Source organism: Rhinopithecus roxellana, chromosome 16, assembly GCF_007565055.1.
Source record: "Rhinopithecus roxellana isolate Shanxi Qingling chromosome 16, ASM756505v1, whole genome shotgun sequence".
Taxonomy (NCBI): domain Eukaryota; kingdom Metazoa; phylum Chordata; class Mammalia; order Primates; family Cercopithecidae; genus Rhinopithecus; species Rhinopithecus roxellana.
Window position 1 is genome coordinate 47,316,413 of NC_044564.1, and position 24,729 is coordinate 47,341,141.

Here is a 24,729-nt window from a genome sequence, read left to right on the forward strand (position 1 = left end):
GCAATGTGATTGCTTAAGCAAGATGCTGCACTCATGGCTTCGGAGATGGAGGGAAGTTCCTGAAACTGAGTATGCAAGGAATGTGGCTCTAGAAACTGGAAAAGCAAAGGAGAACCTAGAGATTCTCCTCTAGAGCTTCCAGGAGACTGCAGCCCTGTTGACACTTTGATTTTGGACCAGTGAAACAGATTTCAAATTTCTGACTTCTAGAAATGTGAGAGAATCTGCATGTGTTGCTTAAGCCATCAAGTTTGTAATAATTTGTTACGGCAGCCATAGGAAACTAGTACAAGCACTTAACTCACTGTGTTATAATTTGCAGTTAGGATATTTGTCTCCCCACTAAAGTACAACCTTCTCAAAAGACAGTGATGTTCTTGTACTTTGGTATTTCCAGCACCAAACAGAATGCTAGACACACAAAGGTACTCAAATACATGTTTGCAGGAGGGTTGGAAGGAAGGAAGAAATTAGAAAAAGAAGAAAAGAGAAGAGGGAGTTTCAAAATAGAGTAAGTGGCTAACAAAAGCCTATCCTTAAACATACAAAACTAACAAATATGGATGCAGAGAAGATGGGCAAGGTTGAGTTTCACGCCCTCCATCCCATTCCCCAGGAAGTAGCAATCCTAAAACACACTGGCACAGGCCACATCCAGACATGGTGTAGGGGTTAGAAAGGAGATCCTAGCACAAACCCTAACCCCAGCCTTTACTCTAACTCTTGTCCTAATCCACTAGAGAGGAGCTAAAGATGTCAACCCCCAGTCAGATCCCTGTGAAAAGCCAAAGTGTGCAGGCCCAGGAAACATGAAGACTTGGGTTTGAATCCTAGCTCTGCTTCTTACTATCTGCAAATTCTTGGACAAGTTACTTAACTTTTGTAATACTCAATTTCTCACTTACAAAATAAAACTAATAATTCCTCAGAAGAATAAATGAGATAATGAATGAAAAGTAACAGGCATAGAGTAAGTATTCAAGAAATGTTAATTTTTGTTATTTCAATTTTTCTAGCAAAATCAGACACATAATGTATAATAAAAATGATATACTATAATATATATACTAGATTGTATGTTTTGTACATGATCCCTAGAAAAATATGTAAGAAACTGGTAATAGTTGCCTCCCGGGAGGGGAAATGGCATGTCTAGGGCACAGGAACAGAAAAGGACTTACTGTTCACTAAATTTCCTATCATGTGCATAAATATTTTAGGTGTTTCTTACAATCCCAGTTCTATTCACTGTGTAACATTATCAACTCGTGTAGCATGTATCAGATGTGTAACATTGGCAACCTGTTTCTTAATCGCATTGCACCTCAATTACTTCACCTGTGAAATCAGAATAAAAATGTTACTTTTCCTCATGAAGTTGTTGTGAGTGTTCAATGAGCTAACACAAGTAAAATGCTTAAAAGAATGCTTGGCACAGGGTAAGCATTCAATAACATCAGCAATTTCACTTTTAGAAATATGGTGGGCAAGATACCCTACGGAGCCCTTCAAGTTGTAAAATAACATTATAATGTACAAGACCTTTCAGGTGGCACTTTGCAGGACCTAAGGAAGAATATGAAGGTTAAAGGAGAAAAAAGAGGAAAAAGAAAAGCGATTCTAAGCTCAAATGGGAGCAGTGAACAATAAACTCAAACAAAATGCATGGCGGCCCCAATGGTCACTATCTCTGAACAGGCAAAAAAAATATATATTTTTTTTTTCTGGAGAATCACATCTTGAATTTCAGCCTCCAAATTTTCCCAGGTTAAGATTAACCAAAACTGAACCCATTAAAAAAAGGTCACCACAATCAAAAGGAATAAACCATCCCATGTAAAGGCTAGCTGAAGCTACAAAGTCCAGATTTAGAATCTCAAGGAGTCTAGATGATCTGATACAAAGTATACACAAGTATACATGGTATGCTTAAAGAAATAAAGAATGGAATCATAAAATGGAATAAGCAACAAGAGACAATCAAAAATGATGAAGCAAATTTGAAAAAGAACTAAGTGGAACTTTAGGAATTAAAATTATAGTTGTTGCTGTAACAAGGTCAACAGATGGCTTATACAATAGATTAGAAAAGATCAACAGATGGAATATACAATAGCTGGAGAAAGTATACATGAACTACAAGAGCTGAAAAAATGACCCAGAACACAGTGGACAGTGGCTCACGCCTGTAATCCCAGCACTTCGGAAGGCTGAAGCGGGAGCACTGCCAGAGCTCAGGTGCTTGAGACCAGCCTGGGCAATGTGGCAAAACCCAGTCACTAAAAAATATACAAAAATTAGCTGAGCATGGTGGTGCATGCCTGTAGTCCCAGGTGCTCAGGAGGCTGAGGTGGGAGGATCACTTGTGCCCCAGGGGATTGAGGCTGCAGTGAGCTATGATCGTGCCACTGCACTCCAGCCAAGGTGACAGAGCGAGAGCCTATCTCAACAACAACAACAACAATAGTAACTCACTGGCCTCACTAGATGTCATGGGTAGAGAGACAAGGCGCCTTCATCTTTGCGGCCCCTATCACCTATCGTGGCCGGGTACACAGCAAGCACTCCTTAAATGTTTGCTAACTTGTAGCTCTTGCTGATTTGCTCATGGGAAAACAAAAGAAGTACTCTAAAATGCAAAGGTATCAGGAGAGAAATATTTGAAATGGCTGGAAAGGAAATAGTAAGCCTCCCCATATTCATTTTAAATGAGGGAGACAGGCCCACTGACAAAGGATACTGACTAGCCCATGACCACACAACTCTCTGAGTGATACAATTCCTTTTTTATAGCTCAGCTATCCCGGCTTGTGCCCAAATATATTTTTCACATTATTTAACTTGTAAAATCCACAAAAATCTAGTTATGTGCTAAGAAAGATCTATACTGGTATGAAGACAGCTATGAGCTTTATTTTTCTCTTTGTCTATATATACATTCGCTGCTTCTTGCTGTATCTTTTATATAGAACTAGGAGAGCCATTTTTGCCAAGCAGGCTTCTATCTTTAATATGCACAAGTGCCCCAGAAGCTACTGCACTTGGTTCATTCTAAGAGCTCAGGAATAATTATGTGCTTTTAAAGCACAGCTTCATTAATCAAATCTGTGGGTCTAATTCAACTTTACTCTTGTATTTTTATGGCAACCTGAAAATGATCTTCTTTGTCATATCCCCTAATATTAAAGGGGAAAAAATCTTTATGCCTCATTGGGTTTGTTTAATTTACAGACTGTCTCTCTTCATTGCATTCGGTCACTGGGACACAGTTGTATGGAATACAGAGAACACTTCCTCCTGGACGCTTAGATACAGAGGACCATTATCTGTCCTCAGAGCAGAAGGATGCATTTTTTAAATTAATTTTTTGGTCTATCATATACGGTGCAATTGAAAACATCTTTGCTTCAGTTTTTCTTCTGACACATTAATTACAAAACCATTCCCAGTTCCCCCGGAAAACCAAATGTTTTATAATTTCTAATTCTAGTGTGAGCTCATTAGCCTGTTTGTTATCAAATTGACTGCATATAGGAAGTTGGACGATAACAGAAAAGCAAAATGTTGGTCCAGTTTGTTTCTGCCAAACAGAACTTCCAACACTTTGTGCCTGCAATTTGAGAGAGCTCTTTATAGAAGTCGCATCAGGATATTTAGTCCACAGTTTGATTTACAAAGCCTATTTAGAAAATTTATATCAACCTGCAAAGAAATTATAGTGGCCATGGATAAAGCATGCATTCCGAGTAGCCACGTTAAGTTAGATCATGGCTCTATTTCCAAAAGAATAGATTTAAAACATAAAATCCGAGTTCAGTAAGAAATATTTTATGTGACTTGACACTCCCTCCCTCCTTGTTTATCTATGTCCTCTTCACGGTGGCTCAGAAATAGACTTGGCATTACGTTTCACATGATCAGCATATTGTGAGCTTTATTTACTTAATTCAACAAGCCTAACTCCTGAAACTAATAAAAGAAACTCAGAACAAGCCCAGCTACTTGCCTTGCAAATTCCTCTCCTGTATAAAGATGCTAGCCATGCATCAATTACTAGTCAACTTTCCCCCACTCCCCAAAACCAGTATCTATTTCACCTGCTTCTAAAACCCTGACATGAAACAATGTGATAGTGTCAGTGAAAACTGCTTCAGAATTAGCAGTATGGCAGTCTTAGAAGGGTTTAGAAAGTTTACTAACAAATTGCCAGAATCCCTTAGGAGTTTGCCTTGGCAAGACAAAAGACAAAAGCAAAAACAAACAACAAACTTGTAACAGGCTGGTGACTATATCTTGAGGCTTTCATGTCCTCCCACATATCTGAATAGCAGTATAGCATTTAATTTATTCCATATGAGAGCTGCTAAATGTAAAGCCAGACCATGTGGATTATAAATCATAACTCTACCAGTAACCAGCTATGTGACCTTCAACAAGGCACGCAAACTGTTGGTGACAACAGTTTCCTCATCTGAAAAACAGAGATAAATAATAGTTAATTTATAGGGTTGTTACGATGATTAAATGGGTTAATATATGTAAAAGATTTAGAGCAGTACCTGGCACATAAGTGCTATACATTCTTCATTTGTTCGAAGACAGGGTCTCAGCACTTTGGGAGGCCAAGGTGGGCAGATCACTTAAAGCCAGGAGATTGAGACCAGCCTGGCCAACATGGCAAAACCCTGACTCTACTAAAAATACAAAAATTAGCTGGGTGTGGTGGTGCATGCCTGTAATCCCAGCTACTTGGGTGGTTGAGACACAAGAATCATTTGAACCTGGAAGGAAGAGCTTGCAGAGATCACATCACTGCACACCAGCCTCAGCGACAGAGGGAGACTCTATCTCAAAAAAAAAAAAAAAAAAAAGACAAGGTCTCAGTGTATTACCCAGGTTGGAGCGCAGTGGTGCATTCACAGTTCACTGCAGCTTCCTGGGCTCAAGCCATACTCTACCTCAGCCTCTTGGGTAGCTGGAACCCACAGGCATGCACCACTATGCCCAGCTCCTGTTTTTTTGTTTGTTTTGTACCGAGGGATCTCACTATATTGCCCAAGCTGGTCTCAAACTCCTGGGCTCAAGTGATCCTCCTGCCTTGGCCTCCCAATCTGCTGGGATTACAGACACAAGCTACCTTACCCTGCTCAATCTTTTCCTTTTATTAGAGAGAATCATTTCCTTATTTAGCCATTCCTCAGATATATGTTGAGCACATTCTATCTCCCAGGTAACGTACCCCAGCACTAGGGAATGACGTGAGTAAGACCTAATCCCTGCCCTCAGGGAGCTTATAGCCTATGGCAGCAGCAACACTAGTAAAAATAAACTACTTTGATAGGTGCACATCTTCATTTGGTCAGCAGTTTTCTCAAAACCACTAACACTTTACTAAAATGGTAAGCTTTGATTATTTTTCAACGACTTCTTGAGAGTTTCTGCATATATGACAAGGGCAAGAAATTACACTGAGGTATTGATGCTGATGAGCAGCAAGGCTTGCTGGCTGGTGAAGGGACACTGATCAGCGCACCAATGTGCTGCTCTTGAATACACACCTCCACAAAATTACAAATTATATTCCAGGTTCATTTGTGAAAGTTAGACCTGTGCATTCTGAGGGCCTGTCAGAGGGTGTATGCCAATCACACATTGCAGGCAGAGGCTGGGGGCAGAAACACTAGGATTGAACAGAAAGTTGCTTAAGCTGTGCTTCTTAGACCAGTTTTTGCCATGTTCAGAAATGCAGCATTTCAACTGATAACAATTCAAGGAATTCTATATTTCTTAAATACATGCCCATGAAATTGCTAAGGGTCCAGGTAAATATAGAAGAAATTGTTACCAAAACATCGAGACAATGATTATGGGTGCTGCAGCTGAGGAGATGGGAGATCAGTCTCAAATCTATTTCCCTGATGGACTAAAATTAGGGGTTTATATAGCAGGGAAGAAAGGTATGAGACAACAGTACTCCAGAGGGGTAAGGAAGCAATCATGATGAATGAGAGGCCTGGCATTTCATTGTCTGGATGCAGTATCTGGTTAGTTTCAGTTCTTTGACACTTTTGAGAGGCCTGGGGTCATTTCCTGAACAAGGAACTCAGATAAAACAAATGTAAGTTTCAGGCTTTAAGACGAAAAGTGTCAATTTCTATGTTTATAAAAAAAAAAAAAAAAGAAAACCCAACAACAACAACAACAACAAAACCTGTCTATGGAACTATTGGGTCAGTTTCAAAATTATCTTTGCCTTTCAAGAATTTACTTTCTGGTAAAGAAAATTAAATTTACACGCCTCTGAAAAATCGAGAACAATGCACAATGATATGTTTCTAAGCACCAAATTGGCATTATGGACTGATCTGTGAAAACTCTGAGAAAAATGAAATTGGTGAGGACAGAATAACCAAGGTGTTTCTGGAGGAAGCAATGAGTCTGGTATATATAGGCGAGAAAACAGAGTAAGGGCATTAAGAGTGTGAACAATAAGATGGAGAAGTCAAAAGACATGACAATTAAATTTTTAAGTTTTTTTACGGATAAATAATATTTTACTTATTTATAGGGTACATGTGATATTTGTTATATGCATAGAATGTGTAATGATCAAGTCAGGGTATCTGATCCCTCATCTTGAGTATTTATTATTTCTATGTGTTGGGGACATTTCAAGTTCTCTCTTCTAGCTACTTTGAAATGTATAATACGTTGTTGATAACTTCTATCTAGCTGCGCTTGTACCCATTGACTAACCTTTCTTCATTCCCCCACCCTCACCCACACATCCTTCCCAGTCTCTGATATCTATCATTCTACTGTCTACCTCCATGAGGTCAACTTTTTCAACTCTTGCATATGAGTGAGGACACTGGCGTAATTGTGAAATCATTTCCTTTCCAAATCTTATTCTATTATTGTCTTCTCACTGACTCTACCTGCTCAGTGATTTGGCACTTTTGAAACCTCCAATCCTGTCTACATCACAGGGGCAGTTTTCCTTCTAATTTCCACTGAAATAAATCTAGTAAAAATCTTATTTTTCTCCTTCCCACTTGATTGTCAGGACGGTGAAAAAAAATGATTATACAAACCTCCATTCATACATACAAAGGTTGTATATGAGTCATCTATGTATTGTTTTTCTCAACTAGATTAAATCTTCATTGTACAGTCATTCACCCGGAAGAGGGGAACAGAAGGAAGGGTAAGATTTTCTCTCTTCCCTTGGGGAAGGGGTACATCTTAAAATGCTTCACTAGGAACAAGCTGCATTTTTTTTTTTGTTTTTTTTTGTTTTTGTTTTTTTTTTTTTTGAGACAGAGTCTCGCTTTGTCACCCAGGCTGGAATGCAATGGCACGATCTCAGCTCACTGCAACCTCCACCTCCTGGGTTCAAGCAGCTCCCCCTCCTCAGCCTCCCAAGTAGCTGGGATTACAGGCACCCGCCATCATGCCCGGCTAATTTTTGTATTTTTAGTAGAGACGGGGTTTCACCACGTTGGCCAGGCTGGTCTTGAACTCCTGACCTCAGATGATCTGCCCACCTCAGCCTCCCAAAGTGCTGGGATTACAGGCATGAGGCACCGCGCCCAACCCAAACTGCATTTTAAAATTTATTTTTATTTTCTTTTTAGCCATTCCCTACACATACCTCACATACCAATCGCATTTTTAAACACAGAAAACATCTGCTTCTATTGTCTTACCTGGTTTTGCTTGTTTTCATTTCAAACAAGCTCACATTTATAGGAAAATAATACCTTACCTTCTTGATGTTAATAAAACGAACTGTTTCACTACTGGTATCCTGTACTTCCAAACAAAAATACTGACTACCTACCGAGATTTCCAGTTACGCTGAAATGCTAGATTATATTTCTGAGATAAAATAGTAAACTGATTATTAAGAAGGCTGTAACTAACTCTAAGCTCTGACACATATATTTGTCAATGTTTTGGCATCCTTTGAAATTAAGTATTTGTAAATGGACAACAGCAGCATGCTTTCTTAACTTTTGAAATATCCTTGGAAAGAAGTTATTCACCATACAATACAGGAAGACTGGGAGAAATCATATAAATACAGGAATATGAGCACAAATGAATTGTATTTTTAGTAGAGACGGGGTTTCACCATGTTGGCCAGGTTGGTCTTGAACTCCTGGCCTCAGATGATCCACCCGCCTTGGCCTCCCAAAGTGCTGGAATTACAGGCATGAGGCACCATCCAGTAGACTGAATGTGCACACTTAAGTCACCTGAAATTTAAAGATTCACAGAAACCTAAGCAAAGTATTTGAAGAACAGAGGACAGCCAGAGCATTTTTGTTTTGTTTTGTTTTGTTTTGTTTTGTTTTGAGACAGAGTCTCACTCTATTGCCCTGGCTGGAGTGCAGTGGTGTGATCTCAGCTCATTGCAAGCTCCACCATCTGGGTTCATGCCATTCTCCTGCCTCAGCCTCCCGAGTAGCTGGGACTACAGGTGCCTGCCACCATGCCTGGTTAATTTTTTTTTTTTTTTTTTTGTATTTTTAGTAGAGCCAGTGTTTCACCGTGTTAGCCAGGATGGTCTTGATCTCCTGACCTCGTGATCAGCCCGCCTCAGCCTCCCAAAGTGCTAGGATTACAGGCATGAGCCACTGCGCCCGGCCCACCCAGAGCATTTTTTCCTCAGAATGCTAGAAGTGCACATGTTCGTATAAAAGTCCTCTGATAACTTAAGCAGTGGGGGGAATAAAATGTATGTAACCTATTTGTATTTTATTAATGTTGGAAGCAATTTATTATTTTTCTCATATGATAAAACATTACACATTTTTTTAATCTCAAAAGAGTTGTCTGTGATTACTTGTCCTTGTCTTCCACTCTGCATGTCCTTGTCTTCCACTCATTCCAAAACCCAATCCAAGCTGATTGCCACCCTCTCTCTGTGCTAAAATAAGCTTCCTAGGGTCAACAGTTACCTCAGGTTTCTAAATCCATTGGATATGTTTCCACTGTTGTTCTTACGTCTCAGTAACATGACAGCTGCCCTACTCCCTCCATCCTGAAATGTCCCCATCTCTTGCAAGCTTCTAACACAATACCCTCCTGTGTCTTCCTCTGACATTTGGGTTGTCCTCATCCTACTCATTCTCCTTTACCCTAAACTCAACAACAGGAATTAGTCTAGTTCCTGTTGTCTTCTCAACCTTTACTCCATATTTTCTATCGCCCATTCAGATATCTCCTCTGAGCTGCAGACCAGCAAGTCAACATCTGCTTCAAATCTCCATGTAGATCTCAACTCAGCATGACCAAAGCAGACCTCTGGATCCCCCCTCCCTGGCTGGACCTCTTCTTCTCTTCCCCATGTGAAAGTTAATCAACAAATGTGTCATTCTTGTCATACCCAACTAAAACAGAGAGGTCAGGGGTAAAAGCACTCAGGGAACAAAACATTGCTCCAAGAATGTAATTCTGTGCAAGCCTGGCTGCTGAAATTGCCTCCTGCACCTGACACGGTTTTATCTAATAGCTGCTGAAACAATCTCCTGTGACTTTACGAATAGTTGGCCAGGGATGATGGCTCACACCTGTAATCCCAGCACTTTCAGAGGCCCATGTGGGCGGATCACAAGGTCAGGAGATTGAGACCATCCTGGCTAACACAGTGAAACCCCATCTCTACTAAAAATACAAGAAATTAGCCAGGCGTGGTGGCGGGCACCTGTACTCCCAGCTACTGGGGAGGCTGAGGCAGGAGAATGGCATGAACCCGGAAGGTGGAGCTTGCAGTGAGCCGAGATTGCGCCACTGCACTCCAGCCTGAGCGACAGTGAGACTCTGTCTCAAAAAAAAAAAAGAATTGTACCTGTTACTGTCACTTACCAATCAAAACTTGGCAGCTCCCTCAAACCTTATTAGTGCCAATGAACTTTCTCAAAAAGCAATATGCAACATTTCTCTTTTTATAAAACTTCTAACTTTCTCTTTGTTCATGGGACATACTGAAGGCCAGTCGGTCTGTGTGCATGCCCCCCAAATTGCAATTCTTTCTTCCCAAATAAAATGTTTTCATTTCAGAGATCTGTCTCTGTATTTTATTTGACTTCAATAACTCAGTGACAGCCACCACATCCATCCAGTTGTATAAGCCTAAAACCCAGGAAAGCTCTTCCCTCTCCCTCCCTATCCATTTGTCATCAAATCCCATTGATTTGCCTCGTTCTCCTCTCACAGGTCTCCCTGTTTCTCTCCATCCCTAGCACCATCTTTTGGTGGTCCACTGCAGTCATTTTCTAACTCATCTCTTCCAGCAGCTAGTCTTGCTCTGCTCCATTCTGCTCCTTACTCTGAAATTATTTTTAACATATTTTTAAATGTAAATCTGACCCATCTTCCTCTAACACTCTTCATAGGCTTTCCATTGCTCTTGGGCTAATGGGAATGACTATTATTTCTCTCTGCCCTCATCTAGTTCCACAACCTCCTCTTCCTCCATTCTTTGCCACATGGTTCCTGGTTCCTCCTCCCCTCTGGGTCCTCCCTCTCTGTGCCTAGTTAATTCCCATTTAACCTACAGACTCAGCTCCAACATGACTTCTTTGGGGTTACATTCTTGAAGCATCTCCTCAAAATAAGCCAAGTCCTCTGATTTACATCTCCAGAGCACTCTGCATGTTTTCCTTTTAGAAATTGTATACTGATCCGTACTAATTTGATTGTTGACTCCAAGTGCAAATAAGGCAGGAACCGCATCTCTTTTGCTTACCATTTTATGCCTAAGACCTTGAGATCCTTGCTCTCCATCAGCTATTGTCAGCTCTCATGAGCTCCAAGCATAGTAGCGTCACAGACCATTGAGTCCACGCTCTGCAGGAAGGTGAGGAGGCACAAGTGTCCCCACTCATGTAGGAACCCGTAATGGCTTCTGTGTTTTGCATTTCCAAAAAGGGTTAAAGGGTACATGAGACGCCTCTACACAGGCTGAAAGGAAATAATTTATCGGTTAAATAGCTCAGGAGAAAAACTCTGCCTCAGTGTGTGGAAGTCACCAACGATGTTACTTCTTGTGTTGCACCTTCAAGCACATTGGCTACAACCATCTGAGAATGTCGATTAACTATTTCTTGTCTACTCTGTGCAGAGCATATACCCATTCTATTCATTGTTTCATTTAAAAGCATGTATTGAATGTTGATTTTGTGCAAAAGCACTGTGTCAAGTACTATGATGGGCAGGCGATGGATAATAAGAGCTATTGCTTATGGAGGGTCTACCATGTTCCAGGACTATAAATTTTAAGTGGCATTTACAAGCAGCATTTCAAGTAAATTACCATCTTATGAAAAAGCTAATAATTAATAAACCATAATAAAACCATAATACAAAACCAAAAGAAGCAAGCAGGCCTTTATAATCTACATTATTGCAGGTCCTTAACATAGTCAGAATTAAAGGCCTTTGACAACTTCATGAGGTCTCAGAGTTCTAATTAAAATGTACTCTTCTAGGGTTCTTAATTACTCACCAGGACATAAAACTAATTACAGCTCCCAGTAGCCAAATACATTGGCATTAGATTAGAAAAAAACAGAGTTCTTATTCAAACAACTGGTTATTTGGATGATAACCTGGTTATCCTGTGGTGAAAAAAATCCAAGCACCGGTTATTGAAGAAATACTCATCAGAGTGCCTACCATGTGTTAAGGGCTGTAAACACAAAGGTGATAAAGTCGTGAACCTGCCTTCAAGGTCAGGTTTGGGAAGACTCATGAGATCAAGTAAGAGTTGTAAAGAGACACTGAGTAGAAAGTGGGACACAGGCCAGGGGCAGTGGCTCACGCCTATAATCCCAGTACTTTGGGAGGCCAAGGCGGGAAGATCACCTGAGGTCAGGAGTTTGAGACCGGCCTGGCCAACATGGTGAAATCCTATCTCTACTAAAAATACAAAAAAAAAAGAAAGAAAGAAATTAGTTTGGTGTGGTGGCACACACCTGTAGTCCCAGTTACTTGAGAGGCAGAGGGTGGAGAATTGCTTGAACTCAGGAAGTGGAGATCGCAGTGAGCCAAGATCACACCACTGTACTCTGCCTGTGGAAGGAAGGCAGGAAGCTATGTCAGCAATGATCTCATTGAGGAAGTAACACCTAAATTGAGTCTTGAAAGGTGTATCCATCCAGCAGATGGAAGGTGAAAAAGGAGCATGGACACAGACACAAAGGAATGTAACAACATGGAAGGTTGGGCAAACAGTCAGCAAGGCCAAGCCTGGGTTTATCACAGGGTTAGGCAATGGGAAGCCACACAAAGATTTTTTTTAACCAGCTGGTTTTTTAAACATGTGCATGAAATATTTATAGCAGCACTGCTGACAAATAGCTAAAGGGCAGAAACAACTCAAATGTCCATAAATTGATGAAAGGATAAACAAAATGTGGTATATCTACACAATGGAATACTACTCAGCCATAAAAAGGAATGAATTGTGACACATGCCACAACATGGATGAGCTTTGAAAACATTATGCTAAGTCTAAAAAGCCAGACACAAAAGGTCATGTATTATATGTGTCCATCTATCTGAAACATCCAGAACAGGCAAGTGGATAGAGAAAGCAGATTAGTGATTGTTGCAGAGGAGAAGAGAGGAAATAAGGAGTAACTGCTTAATGGGGCCGCGAGTTTCCCTTTGGGGTGATGAACATATTATTATTATTTTTTTTTTTTTTGAGACAGAGTCTCACTCTGTCGCCCAGACTGGAGGGCACGATCTTTACTCACTGCAAGCTCCGCCTCCTGGGTTCACACCGTTCTCCTGCCTCAGCCTCCCGAGTAGCTGGGACTACAGGCGCCCGCCACCACGTCCGGCTAATTTTTTGTATTTTTAGTAGAGATGGGGTTTCACCGTGTTGGCCAGGATGATCTCCATCTCCTGACCTCATGATCTGCCCGCCTCAGCCTCCTAAAGTGCTGGGATTATAGGCATGAGCTACTGTGCCTGGCCCAATTTTTTTTTAAATTCATGAATCGATGGGCTGCAAATAAACTGATATTGGCACAGTTGGATTTTAAGGTGGGGTTTGCTGAGAAAGGTTTGTTCTATCAAACTAATTTTTTTTTTCTTATTTTCTTTTTTGGAGACGGAGTCTCGCTCTGTCACCCAGGCTGGAGTGCCGTGGCACAATCTCGGCTCACTGCAACCTCCACCTCCTGGGTTCAAGCAGTTCTCCCCCGTCAGCCTCCCAAGCAGCTGGGATTACAGGCACCCGCCATCATGCCAGGCTAATTTTTGTATTTTTAGTAGAGACAGGGTTTCACCATGTTGGCCAGGCTGGTCTTGAACTCCTGAGCTCGTGATCTGCCTGCCTCGTTTTTGTATTACACATCACATTCAACACACTTTACTGACCGCTTACTTTGTGCTAAAACAACATGACAATGTTGAAGGGGCCTTAAGGACAAGAGTTTTGGCCCTCTCCATGACAGAAGACAGCATGGACTCCTGGAGAGCACAGACCTTGGACATCAGACAGGCATGGCTCTGAGTCTTGCCTTTGCCACTTATTTGCTGTGACTGCAGCCAAAATAATTCTCTGAGCCTCCATTTCCTCATTGGTAAGTAGGTATGATGATGATGATGATGGTGATGGTGTCCTTACCTTGTCTCAAGGTTGTTGATTTGTAAGGGATTTGGCAGACTGTCTGAAATACAGTATGACTTAGTGTTACCTTTTCTCCAGTTCACCTCTCTTTTTCCAAAAACTTTAAATCATTTCAGTGAGTGAGAACATTCTGTAAAACTAAGTATAATCCAAGGCAAATTGGAATAATTACTTCAGAGAAAGAAAAATAATAACACACTATCTCACTTGCCTCACAACTCTATCAAGGTGCTATTAATCCACATTTTCTTTCTTTCTTTTTTTTTTTTTTTTTGAGACAGAGTTTTGCTCTTGTTGCCCAGGCTGGAGTGCAGTGGCACAATGTCGGCTTACTGCAAGCTCTGCCTCCCGGGTTCACGCCTTACTCCTGCCTCAGCCTCCCAAGTAGCTGGGACTACAGGTGCCCGCCACCACACTCAGCTAATTTTTTGTATTTTTAGTAGAGACGGCGTTTCACCGTGTTAGCCAGGATGGTCTTGATCTCCTGACCTCGTGATGAGCTCACCTCGGCCTCCCAAAGTGCTGGGATTACAGGCGTGAGCCACCGCGCCCAGCCTTAATCCACATTTTTAAATGAGGATGCTGGGGCTCCGCTATGTCAGAAAATTTGTCCAAGTAAGTAGCAGAGTTTTGATTTGAGTTCACATAATCGGACTCTAGAAATCATGTTCTTAACTACCTGTAAAATACTGATTTGAAATTTATGAAAAATTTTATGGAAGAACAGAGGAAGGGGCAATTCATTTCAACTTGGGAATGGTGGTCAAAAAACCTTTGTGAAAAAGAGAAGATCAGAGTTGGGCCTTAAAGGGAGAGCAAGATTTCATTTTGATAGAAGTAAAATGGAAATAGGGATATAAAAAGGAGGACTATTCCAGGCAGAGAAATTGGTGCCAACAATGTGGAGGCATAAAAAAGGACATGATGTGCTGGAAAACAGGGAGAAATTTGCATGGATAGACATCCCTTGGCTCATGGATACAACATGGTGTAAACCAGTCTTGGTAATCCTATTCCCACTTGCCAGACAGAGAAATGATGTAACAGAAAGAATTAGAGAACATGTTGGGGCCAAATAATGTAATGTCTAGAACATCTTCCAGGACATTTGAACCTTAGAGGCAATAGTGAGTCATAGATGGCTATAGAAGAGGGAGATACTTGATACTACCCATGGTCCAATAAAACAATTGTCAGTAATGTGGGGGAAATATTAGAATGAGAGAAAACAGTTAAGTGTCTCCTGTCATATTTTAGCTCAGAGACAGTAAAGGGCTGGATGGGGGCAATGGAAGTGAATATGCACACAGATATCCCAGAGGAAAATTGGCTGGGCTTGACTATTGATATGGGTGCCCAGAAAGGCCAATAAGGAGATGAAGGAGAAGGTAGCTATTACTGTAAAGTGTAAAATATTGTTCATTGAAAAGCAGTGTAGTAATGAGGATGCATTGGGCTGCAATGAACAGTACCCAACTAACAGAGATTTGGACAATAAAGACATTTCATATCTCACAAAAGAAGTCTGGGCTGGGTATGGTGGCTCATGCCTGTAATCCCAACACTTTGGGAGGCCAAGGCGGGTGGATCTCCTGAGGTCAGGAATTCAAGACCAGCCTGCCCAACATGGTGAAACCCCATCTCTACTAAAAATACAAAAAATTAGCCAGGCATGGTGGTGGGTGCCTGTAATCCCAGCTACTCAGGAGGCTGAGGCAGGAGAATCGCTTGAACCCAGGAGGCGGATGTTGCAGTGAGCTAAGATCACGCCACTGCACTCCCCAGCCGAGGCAACAAGAGCGAAACTCCATCTAAAAAAAAAAAAAAAAAGTCTGCTGGTAGACAGTTCCAGGGGTAGTTCAACCGCTCAGTGATGTTAGAGAATGGGCTGCTGTCTCTGAAATCCCCTTAACCTTTTCTTCACAGTCTCACATGGTGGAAGCAGCAGTTCTAAGTACCTTCTCTTCATATGAGAGTATCCAAAAAAGGCAGGGCTTCTCTTCCTTCACATCCTAGAAGCTTTTGAGCAAACTTCCTGTATGTCAGAATGTTACCACTAGCCACCCTCAGCTACCAGGAACCTGGAAGAGCAAGTATCTGGTAAATGGAGATAGGATTACCATGACTGGCTTACACCATGATGTATCCACAGGCTGAGTCTATTACGGGCTGATCAAATTCAGGTGTTAATAACGAAAAAGAGGTCATGACTGCTGAGTGAGTAGCCAACAGTGTTTGCCATGAGCATTTTGAACAAGCAATCAGCCTTCTAGAAAATGGAAATTTGCAATATGATCTTGTGATAATTGGGAGTGAAAGCGCCTTTCTGATGAAAGCCAAGCTCCTATTCAGCAGCCTCAGAAGGGAGGGCTTAGCCCAATTTCCTTTCTCAGGACCAACAGCATATTTTGAGTTGCTGAGCTTGGCAGGAAGGTGGAAGAAAGGATGATACACAATAACTAGGATTTGTGATTCAGCCTGAGAGAACTTCTGGTAAAGTAGTCTCAGGTGAGAAAGAACTCTTTCTCCTCCCAGCAGTCTTCAGAACTGAAGATCATTGGCTCACTCTTTTCACCAGGGCTATATAATCCTCTTTTGCATGTTCCAGTCCTAACAGGTCCAATTCAACTACCACCTCTTTCAGGAAGCTTTTCCTATCACTGGTCAACTTGTACCCCACTGTACTATTTACAAACATTTACAGACATTTTGCAACCACTCTTGATGCACTTGCCTTCCAACCTTACATATGGAAGCTATCATCAAATCCAGTCAACTTGATCTTAATAGCTACTGATTCTGTCCACCTCTCTCCATCTTCATTGCTGACAATAACTGCTGAAGTCTAATGGACATGTACTACATGCCAGGCATTATTCTACATATTTTACACTTATTAATCCATTTTATCCTCTCAACAACCCTAATTAGGTAGACCATAATAATTACTTTATGCATAAAGAAATCTGGAGATACAAATGATAAGGAACTTGATCAAATTCACATAGGTAGTAAGTGATAGTGGTACTGTTAGGAGTTCATATCTCAATTGATAACTACACTGCCTCTCTCATTTAAACCACATTCCATTTTACCTAAATACTGCAACAGACTCCTATCTGACCTCTTTGTCTACACTCAACTTCTTTTCAACACATTTATCCTGAAGTTAGAATGACCTTTATAAACCACAAAATATAATCATGACACAATTCCACCATCCCCGATGCCCTCCATAATGTAGCCCTGCCTACCTGTCCTGCCTCACCCTGTGTTAGCCTTCTTCTCAACCTTTGGACTCTAACTACCTTGACTGTTTCATTCCTTCTTACCCCAGGGCCTTTGCACAGGCAGTTCTCCCAACCTAAAAGGCTCTTCTTTACCTCAAATCCTGTCCACCTTACCTACTGATATGGTTTGGATGTGCCTCCATCCAAATCTCATCTTGAATTATAATTCCCACGTGTTATGGGATGAACCCAGTGGGAGATAACGTGAATCATGGGGGCAGTTTCCCCCATACTGTTCTCGTGGTAGTGAATAAGTCTCACAAGATCTGATGGGTTTATCAGGAGTTTTCACTTTTTCATCTCCCTCATTTTCTCTTGCTGCCATGTTAAGAAGTGCCTTTCACCTCCCACCATGATTCTGAGGCTCCCCAGTCATGTGGAACCGTAAGTCCAATTAAACCTCTTTTTCTTCCCAGTCTCGGGTATGTTTTTGTCAGCAGCATGAAAATTGACTAATATACCTACTTAACTTCTCATTGTTCACATCACAATTTCAATGTCACTTCTCACTAGGGAAAGCTTCCCCTAACAAGTTCAAGTTCTGACAGGTCGTGGAAGATTCTGTTAATTTATTACTAGATCATCAACCTCAAAAGGGCAGGGCAGTATTTGCATACTTTGCTCATCAATTTATCTCCAGCAATAAGCCCAGTGTTTGGCTCAGGAATGAGTCCACTTTTACTACAGCTACAAGTCTTAGCTCCCTTGCCAAAGTGCAGATTTGTTGAGGTCTGGGACTGTGTCCTAGAGAAGCAATCAGCTATAATAAAGAGAACATGGCCTTTGGCCCATACTAATTCAAAATCCAGCTACACCACCACATCTGAATGCATGACCTCAAGTCTCAACTTCCTCATCTGTTAGTGGGAATAATGGCATTGTCAAGTCTAAAAGAGGTACTAAAGATAGCATGCTAGTGAATCTAGCACTAAATGCTTCTTGATCTTTCTTCCCGGGTGCATCTTTGGGTCCCAGAGGGTCAATGACACAAGCAGTGAGAAGAAAAAGCTAAGGTTCTGCAACTACCCCATACAGTTCATCACAGGCCATGGCTTCCTTCTCTACCACTTGGCATGTCACCCTGTGAAAACATGCAAAAATGTCACAGTGAGCAAGAGGTTAAGGATTTGCTAGGAGGCAAAGGGAACAGAATGAACATGGTACATGTTAAGTGGAATAGAACGAACATGGTACATGTTAAGTATCCACTAAGTGCCAGGCATTTTCATACATTATCTCATTTAATACATAGCAAAAGGAAATCTGACTCTACAAATGAAGAGACAGGGGCTCAGTCAGGTTAGGTCTCACCTATGGTCTCAGCACAGGTAAGTGGTAGAGACTCTGACCTGAACCCAAGTCTCTATTTCTCCACTGGACTTGCTCCTGCCACCCCAGGGCACAACCCCAAAATTAATCTCTTCCTCACTTGTTTCTGGGTAAGTGTGCATTAAAAGGCCCAAGGCATCTTCATGCATCTTTACCGTCAACCCAACCCTGATATGTGTGGGAAGAATCAGGCAACTTAGTAATATTTGAGCATGCAATATCTCAAGATTAAATATTTGCAAATGAATTAAACATGTTAGAGTCTATATTCTTAAAAGCTACATGCTACTTGAGCAGAAAGTCTAACTCTGTATTTTGCTTTATATCAAAAAGTTGGCTAGATAATTTCTTTTAATTAACCTGCTTTTGAATGAGCTTTAATTTAATGTATTAAGAGCAGTTAGTCATTAGCATTCTCTGGGCCTAAATGAAGTTACACAAAATAAGGAATAAAGTCTAAAAGGGAGACCAGAAGGACAGAATAAGCTGTGTGCCCTCTTGCTGAGATGCTACCCCAGATCTGAGCTTGCAATGGAGAAATAAGCTCCTGATACTTCACACAACTTGTTCCATCACAGGAACTATGTGCTACAGTTATTCAAAATGTAATCCACCCGCTACCTGCATCTGAATCTCCTGGGATGCTTGTTGGAATGCCACTTTCTGAGGCTTACTCCAGGTCTATAGATTCAGAGTCTCTGAGGATGATGCCCAGAAATCAGCTACTATCAAGCACCCCTAGATATTTCTGATTCATTGCAAGGTTTGAGCTCCTAAAAATTTAGGAGTAAAAATTTACAGATCATTGGCCGGTGCAGTGGCTCACGCCTGCAATCCCAGCACTTTGGGAGGCCGAGGTGGGTGGATCACGAGGTCAGGAGATCGAGATCATCCTAATACGGTGAAACTCTGTCTCTACTAAAAATACAAAAAATTAGCCAGGCATGGTGGCAGGCGCCTGTAGCCCCAGCTACTGGGAGGCTGAGGGAGGAGAATGGCATGAACCCAGGAGATGGAGCTTGCAGTGAGCCCAGATTGCACCACTGCACTCCAGCCTGGGCAACAGAGCGAGACTCTGACTCAAAAAAAAAAAAAAAAAAAAAAAATTATAGATCATAATAATTCAACGTATTTCTTTATTCCAAAGGGATATTTTCTTTTTTGAACCTTGAAATGTTTAAATAAATAACATATTTATCCCAGCAACTCTAAAAACAAGACATTCTCCATTTCGAAATGGGGGATGTCAAGTTTTGAAACATGTATGGCAGGCCCTCTCTTTAAACACAGCCAGGCATCAACTGCCTTGCACCTAGGAGGAGAGGAGAGCAACAGTTAGCAATCCACTGGTTCAGGAGCTCTATATCATACATTCCAGCCAGTGACTAACTCACCTTTGTATTCAATTCCTAAGGAACTTTGTCTCGTGGGGGAAGGGCATATTTTCTAAATTTATAACTTCAGTATGATCTTTAGTTAGGAATAGACTCCCTGACTCAACTACTAATTGCATGTTCAGGAAACTCTTTTTTTTTTTTTTTTTTTTGAGACGGAGTCTTGCTCTGTCACCCAGCCAGGAGTGCAGTGGAACCATCTCAGCTCACTGCAAGCTCCGCCTCCCGGGTTCACGCCGTTCTCCTGCCTCAGCCTCCCGAGTAGCTGGGACTACAGGCGCCTGCCACTACGCCCAGCTAATTTTTTACATTTTTCATAGAGACGGGGTTTCACCGTGTTGCCAGGATGGTCTCGATCTCCTGACCTCGTGATCCACCCTCCTCGGCCTCCCAAAGTGCTGGGATTACAGGCATGAGCTACCGCACCCGACCAGGAAACTCTTTTATTCTTCTTCTGTACAAGCAACACAAAAGGTATTTTTTAGACAAATTACTTCCTTTTCTTATTCCTCTCCACTGGTAAAGCCAGTCGCCTGCTACTCTACCAATTAAAATTCTGGATATGGGAAATTAATTTTTAAAAAAGAAACCTAAGAGTTGAATAGCTTCTTGTGATTAACACCTCTAATCTTATACCAGTTTAGCAATATCCGTTTCTTTGCTTCCTGGGACTTGCCCCAAACCTGAGTTCCCTGAAACTTGAGGACCAAGTCCCCAAGCATGGGTTCATCAGTCTCAGGGTTTATCAGAATCTCCCCATTTGGGAGAGCTCTGAGTTTTATCACCTTGGAAACACAACAGCAGGCTCCCTGACCATGCATAGAAAAAGTATTTTTTAAAGCACCATGAGAAAACAGTGTTTAGTTACCCCCAAATGTAAGAGTCACGATTCAAAACCGTCACCGATTCAGTGGCATCTTAGTCAAGAATAGTATCTTCAACTTGACAAATCACAAGTATGTGTACTTTTGCTAACCAAACTGGTAGTTGGAAAACAGCTCAAAAAATCCCATCTCCATATTTATTTTATCATTTTTTCTTCTACAAATGGATGGCTTCACTTATCAAACTTGCCAGGCCATGGCTGATACAGTCACTATATGTGTGCATGGAACAGTAAATATTAGACATCAAGTTACCTGCGTCATTTGTAGAAATCCTGATTTCGGAAAAGGAAGTGTAAAAGATACATTCAAAGAAGACATTTTGAACGTTAAAATGGAACTGCTTGCTTTGATGCAAATGGTTATGCAGTGTGTGTGTGTGTGTGTGTGTGTGTGTGTGTGTGTGTGTTTGTACGCGTGTGTGTATAAGAGAGAGAGAAAGAGAGAAAGGAAAAGAGATGGATGAATTATTTATTTCGGACTATCCCGTCTAGTATTACAAGTTGTGGAGCCTGCATCGTTAGTATATTATCTCTGTTGAATGATAGGGTGAATGAAATCAGTTCTATTTGTTCTATGTGCTGGACACGCTAAACAACATCGATCAAATGACCCCTCCTCTTATTTCTTTCACAATAAATTCAACCACATTTATGGAGAGCCTCCTGTGCCAGGCACAGTGCTAGGTGTTGAAAACAAAGATGACTGAAGCAAGATTGAAGATTATTGCCGGTATTTTAGGATTGGAACGGGGGGCGGGGGAGCGGGGTGTGACATCCTTGCTCCAGGCTCTACCGCAGCCCGGACTGCTGTCGAGCCAGTTGTGGCGTTAGCACGCCACTGCTCCTGGCTTCTGGGAACTCCCCAGCCAGCCCACGAGCCTAGCGCCAGGGTTCTCTCTGCGTTGCCCAAGAGCCAAAGACTCAAGTTCAACTCCGGAGCCGCGGCGCTCCGTGCGCACCGAGCGAACCCCGGGCTACGCGGAGCACCGCGCCAGGTTCCTTGCACCTGTCCTCCCGCCCGTCGGAGTGCGCTCGAACCCGCGCGTGCTTACTTTGCCGCTGTCGCTCACGCCGAGGAGGTGATCCCGCAGCACCTCCATGGGGCAGGTCCAGGTGGAGTGGACGAACGTCCCTCGGAAGATGTGAGCCAGGGGCGGCATCTGGGCGGCACACATTTCAGCGGCGGAGCGCAGCGCGGGTCTGCGGGGCGAGGAGGGCGCACGCGGCGGAGGCGCAGCGGGGCTCTGTGCAGCTGCGGGCGGCTGCCTGGAGAACACCGGCTCCGGCCTTGTCCTGCCCCCGCTTCCCCAGGCGGTTGCCGGTACCCTGCAGGCCGCGCCCAGGGGCTGGCTCCCTACCTCCTCAATGCCAATAGGATTTTTCTCCCGCGAGTTGGCTCCGGGCTCCCGTGGGGTGTGGTCTTTCTCCCCACCCTTGCGTTAGTTTTGGATGTGTTAACTCTTTGAGTTATCAAGATCAACCACAGCTGAGGCTCACAAGATCCGCTTCCTCCACTTTCTATGAGTTGTGTCAGCCTGGCTGCTCTGACCCTTCAACTCTTAGGATCACTTACTTCTTCAACCTGTAGCACTCAGGTCCTGAACTTGCATTAGTTCAGGGCCAGGTGAAAGGTCAGCTGGGGCTGCCTACCTTATGACCAGTTTCATTTTCAGTTTCTGTGGACTGCAGAATTCGTATTGGTCCTCACCTGGAAGGTTCTGGAAGCATGTCTTACAAAACCTCTCTGGGGAACTGGGTGTCATTGTGGACCCCAAGGTTCCTCTCTTCACCTTGAGGCTAATGTTTTTGGTTCTTGTGTTTGTCCGCAAACAATTCCAATACCAATTTTTCTCGTGTAAAATGAATCTCTTTTATTTACTTCCAGTTGTACCAGGGGAGAAAATTAAGTTCTTAAGTCAAATAGTCAGCAATTGTAGCGTGGGCTCGGGTGCTGAATTGGGAATCAAGAGACTGTGGACAAGACACGTGGGACTCGGTGTCCTTATCATCCCCTCTTGTGAAAATGGAGCTTGGACTGGGTCATAACTAGGGTCAGCGTTCCCACCCTAAACAATGACCACAGGGTCCTTCACTAAGTTCCTCCATGAAGCCCAGCTGGCTTCCATTCAGGGCCCTCTAACGTGCGCTTCCTTCTGCCCGTAAGCGGCAGAAGGCTCTTCTTGTGGCTCTTCACTTGGCGGCTCTTCTCACTACTGATTTGTCTCAAATGTCAGGCTCTTTGGAGTCACCTTTCCTGACCACCAAGCTAGTGGCACCGGACTCCCAGCAGTTTCTACTCCACTAATCCATCTTGTTTCTGCCATTGCATTTATTGTATCCATCCTTATTTATTTTGTGTTTTTTAGTTTACTCCTGTTTCCCTCTCCCCAGTGTACACACACACACACACACACACACACACACACACACACAGACAGCAGTAACAGAAGCACCACAGGAGCAGGGGACGTGTCTTATGCCTAGAACAATGCCAGTGTTCCATACATGTTTATTGAATAATGGATGGTTTTTCTGTGAGCAGAGCCATAGCCTGAGACAAATAACTATTTTGACACCTACATAAAGGGTGAGGGTTTCATTGTAGTGTGTGAGCAGTTTTTCTCTGAATTGCTGCTTTTATGACACAGAACCGGCTTACAAAAATGATTCATTCTCTTCTCAGTTCCTTCAGCTTCCCCATAACCAATGTCTAGGGTGACCAACTCATCTGGGTTTACCAGGCACTTTCCTGGTTTTAGCACTGAAAGTCAGGCCATTCAGGAAAACCCTCAGAACCATGCACACAGATGGTTGGTCACCCTACCAGGGACTCAGAATTAGGAATCTCTGCAGCTGAGGTCATTACACTTGTCCCTGCTCCTTGTCACTTTCTCCTGATTCTGCCGACCACACTCCCTCCCGGCAGTACCAACAGCCAGCACACTGAAAACATTCCCTTGACTTTATATACACAAAAACCTCGGACAGAAAGGTGAAGAAAATGGTCACTTTTGAGACAGGATTCAATGAGATGTTTCCGACAGATGTACTACTTTCCTAAAACAGATACACAATAATTTTTTTAATGAAAACCTAAATGTCAAAAAAAGAGACTAGTTTTATGAACTAGAATATATCTACTTGATATTTTACAGTTATTAAAAACAATAGGGGAGTATAGAGCCACAATATTAAGCTTTCAGAAATGGCTTCTGGCCCAGCGCGGTGGCTGACGCCTGTAATCCCAACACTTCAGGAGGAGGAGGTGGGCAGATCACGAGGTCGAGATTGAGACTATCCTGGCCAACATGGTGAAATCCCATCTCTACTAAAAACATAAAAATTGGCTGGGTGTGATGGTGCATGCCTGTGGTCCCATCTTCTCAGGAGGCTAAGGCAGGAGAATTGCTTGAACCCCAGATGCGGATGTTGCAGTGAGCCGGGATTGCGCCACTGCACTCCAGCCTGGTGACAGAGCAAGACTCTGTCTCAAAAAAAAAAAAAAAAGCTTCTATGCTATGATTAAAATCGTGAAAAGCTATAAGCATATTGGCCAGAATTGAAAAGGTACATCAAACAATGCATGTTATTCTGTTGAGATAATGGAATTGCTAAGTAGAGAATTTTGTTCTGATGTTTTTTAATGTTGTTACTATGTGGTTTATAGGATGAGTAATCATTATGATGCTTTTAAAAAATTAATTGTCTTAAACAGAAGGATTGGCCATGAACCTCCAGGTGACATGGCATTAGTGCTCCTCAGGTAAATTTTAGCTCTTTTGAGCAATGCATAGTTCCACTTCCATTCCTAGTCGAGTTGTCGGTACCCAGGATCCAGAAGCCCTGGGTGCTATACTGCCAGGCAGCATGGCTCAACCACACGTCAGAAGTCTTGGCTTCAGGCCGGGGGCGGTGGCTCAAGCCTGTAATCCCAGCACTTTGGGAGGCCGAGACGGGCGGATCACGAGGTCAGGAGATCGAGACCATCCTGGCTAACACGGTGAAACCCCGTCTCTACTAAAAAATACAAAAAACTAGCCAGGCGAGGTGGCGGGTGCCTGTAGTCCCAGCTACTCGGGAGGCTGAGGCAGGAGAATGGCGTGAACCCGGGAGGCGGAGCTTGCAGTGAGCTGAGATCCAGCGACTGCACTCCAGCCTGGGTGGCAGAGCGAGACTCC

The 24,729-nt window shown here is 42.7% G+C and overlaps 1 protein-coding gene across 6 annotated transcripts in view; it reads right to left on the reverse strand.

The window, feature by feature from the left end:
* GDA (guanine deaminase) overlaps positions 1-21,903 on the reverse strand; it is a 111,495-nt gene extending 89,592 nt beyond the window's left edge. For 2 of the 6 annotated variants that reach the window (XM_030920406.1, XM_010375842.1), the window contains exon 1: positions 21,604-21,726. In XM_030920406.1, the coding sequence (XP_030776266.1) occupies positions 21,604-21,726 (123 nt within the window). Of the gene's footprint in view, positions 1-21,603 lie in introns of all 6 variants that reach the window. The other 4 variants (XR_004054096.1, XR_004054097.1, XM_010375844.2 and 1 more) reach the window with 4 other exon arrangements.
* Between the last annotated feature and the right edge of the window lie 2,826 nt (positions 21,904-24,729).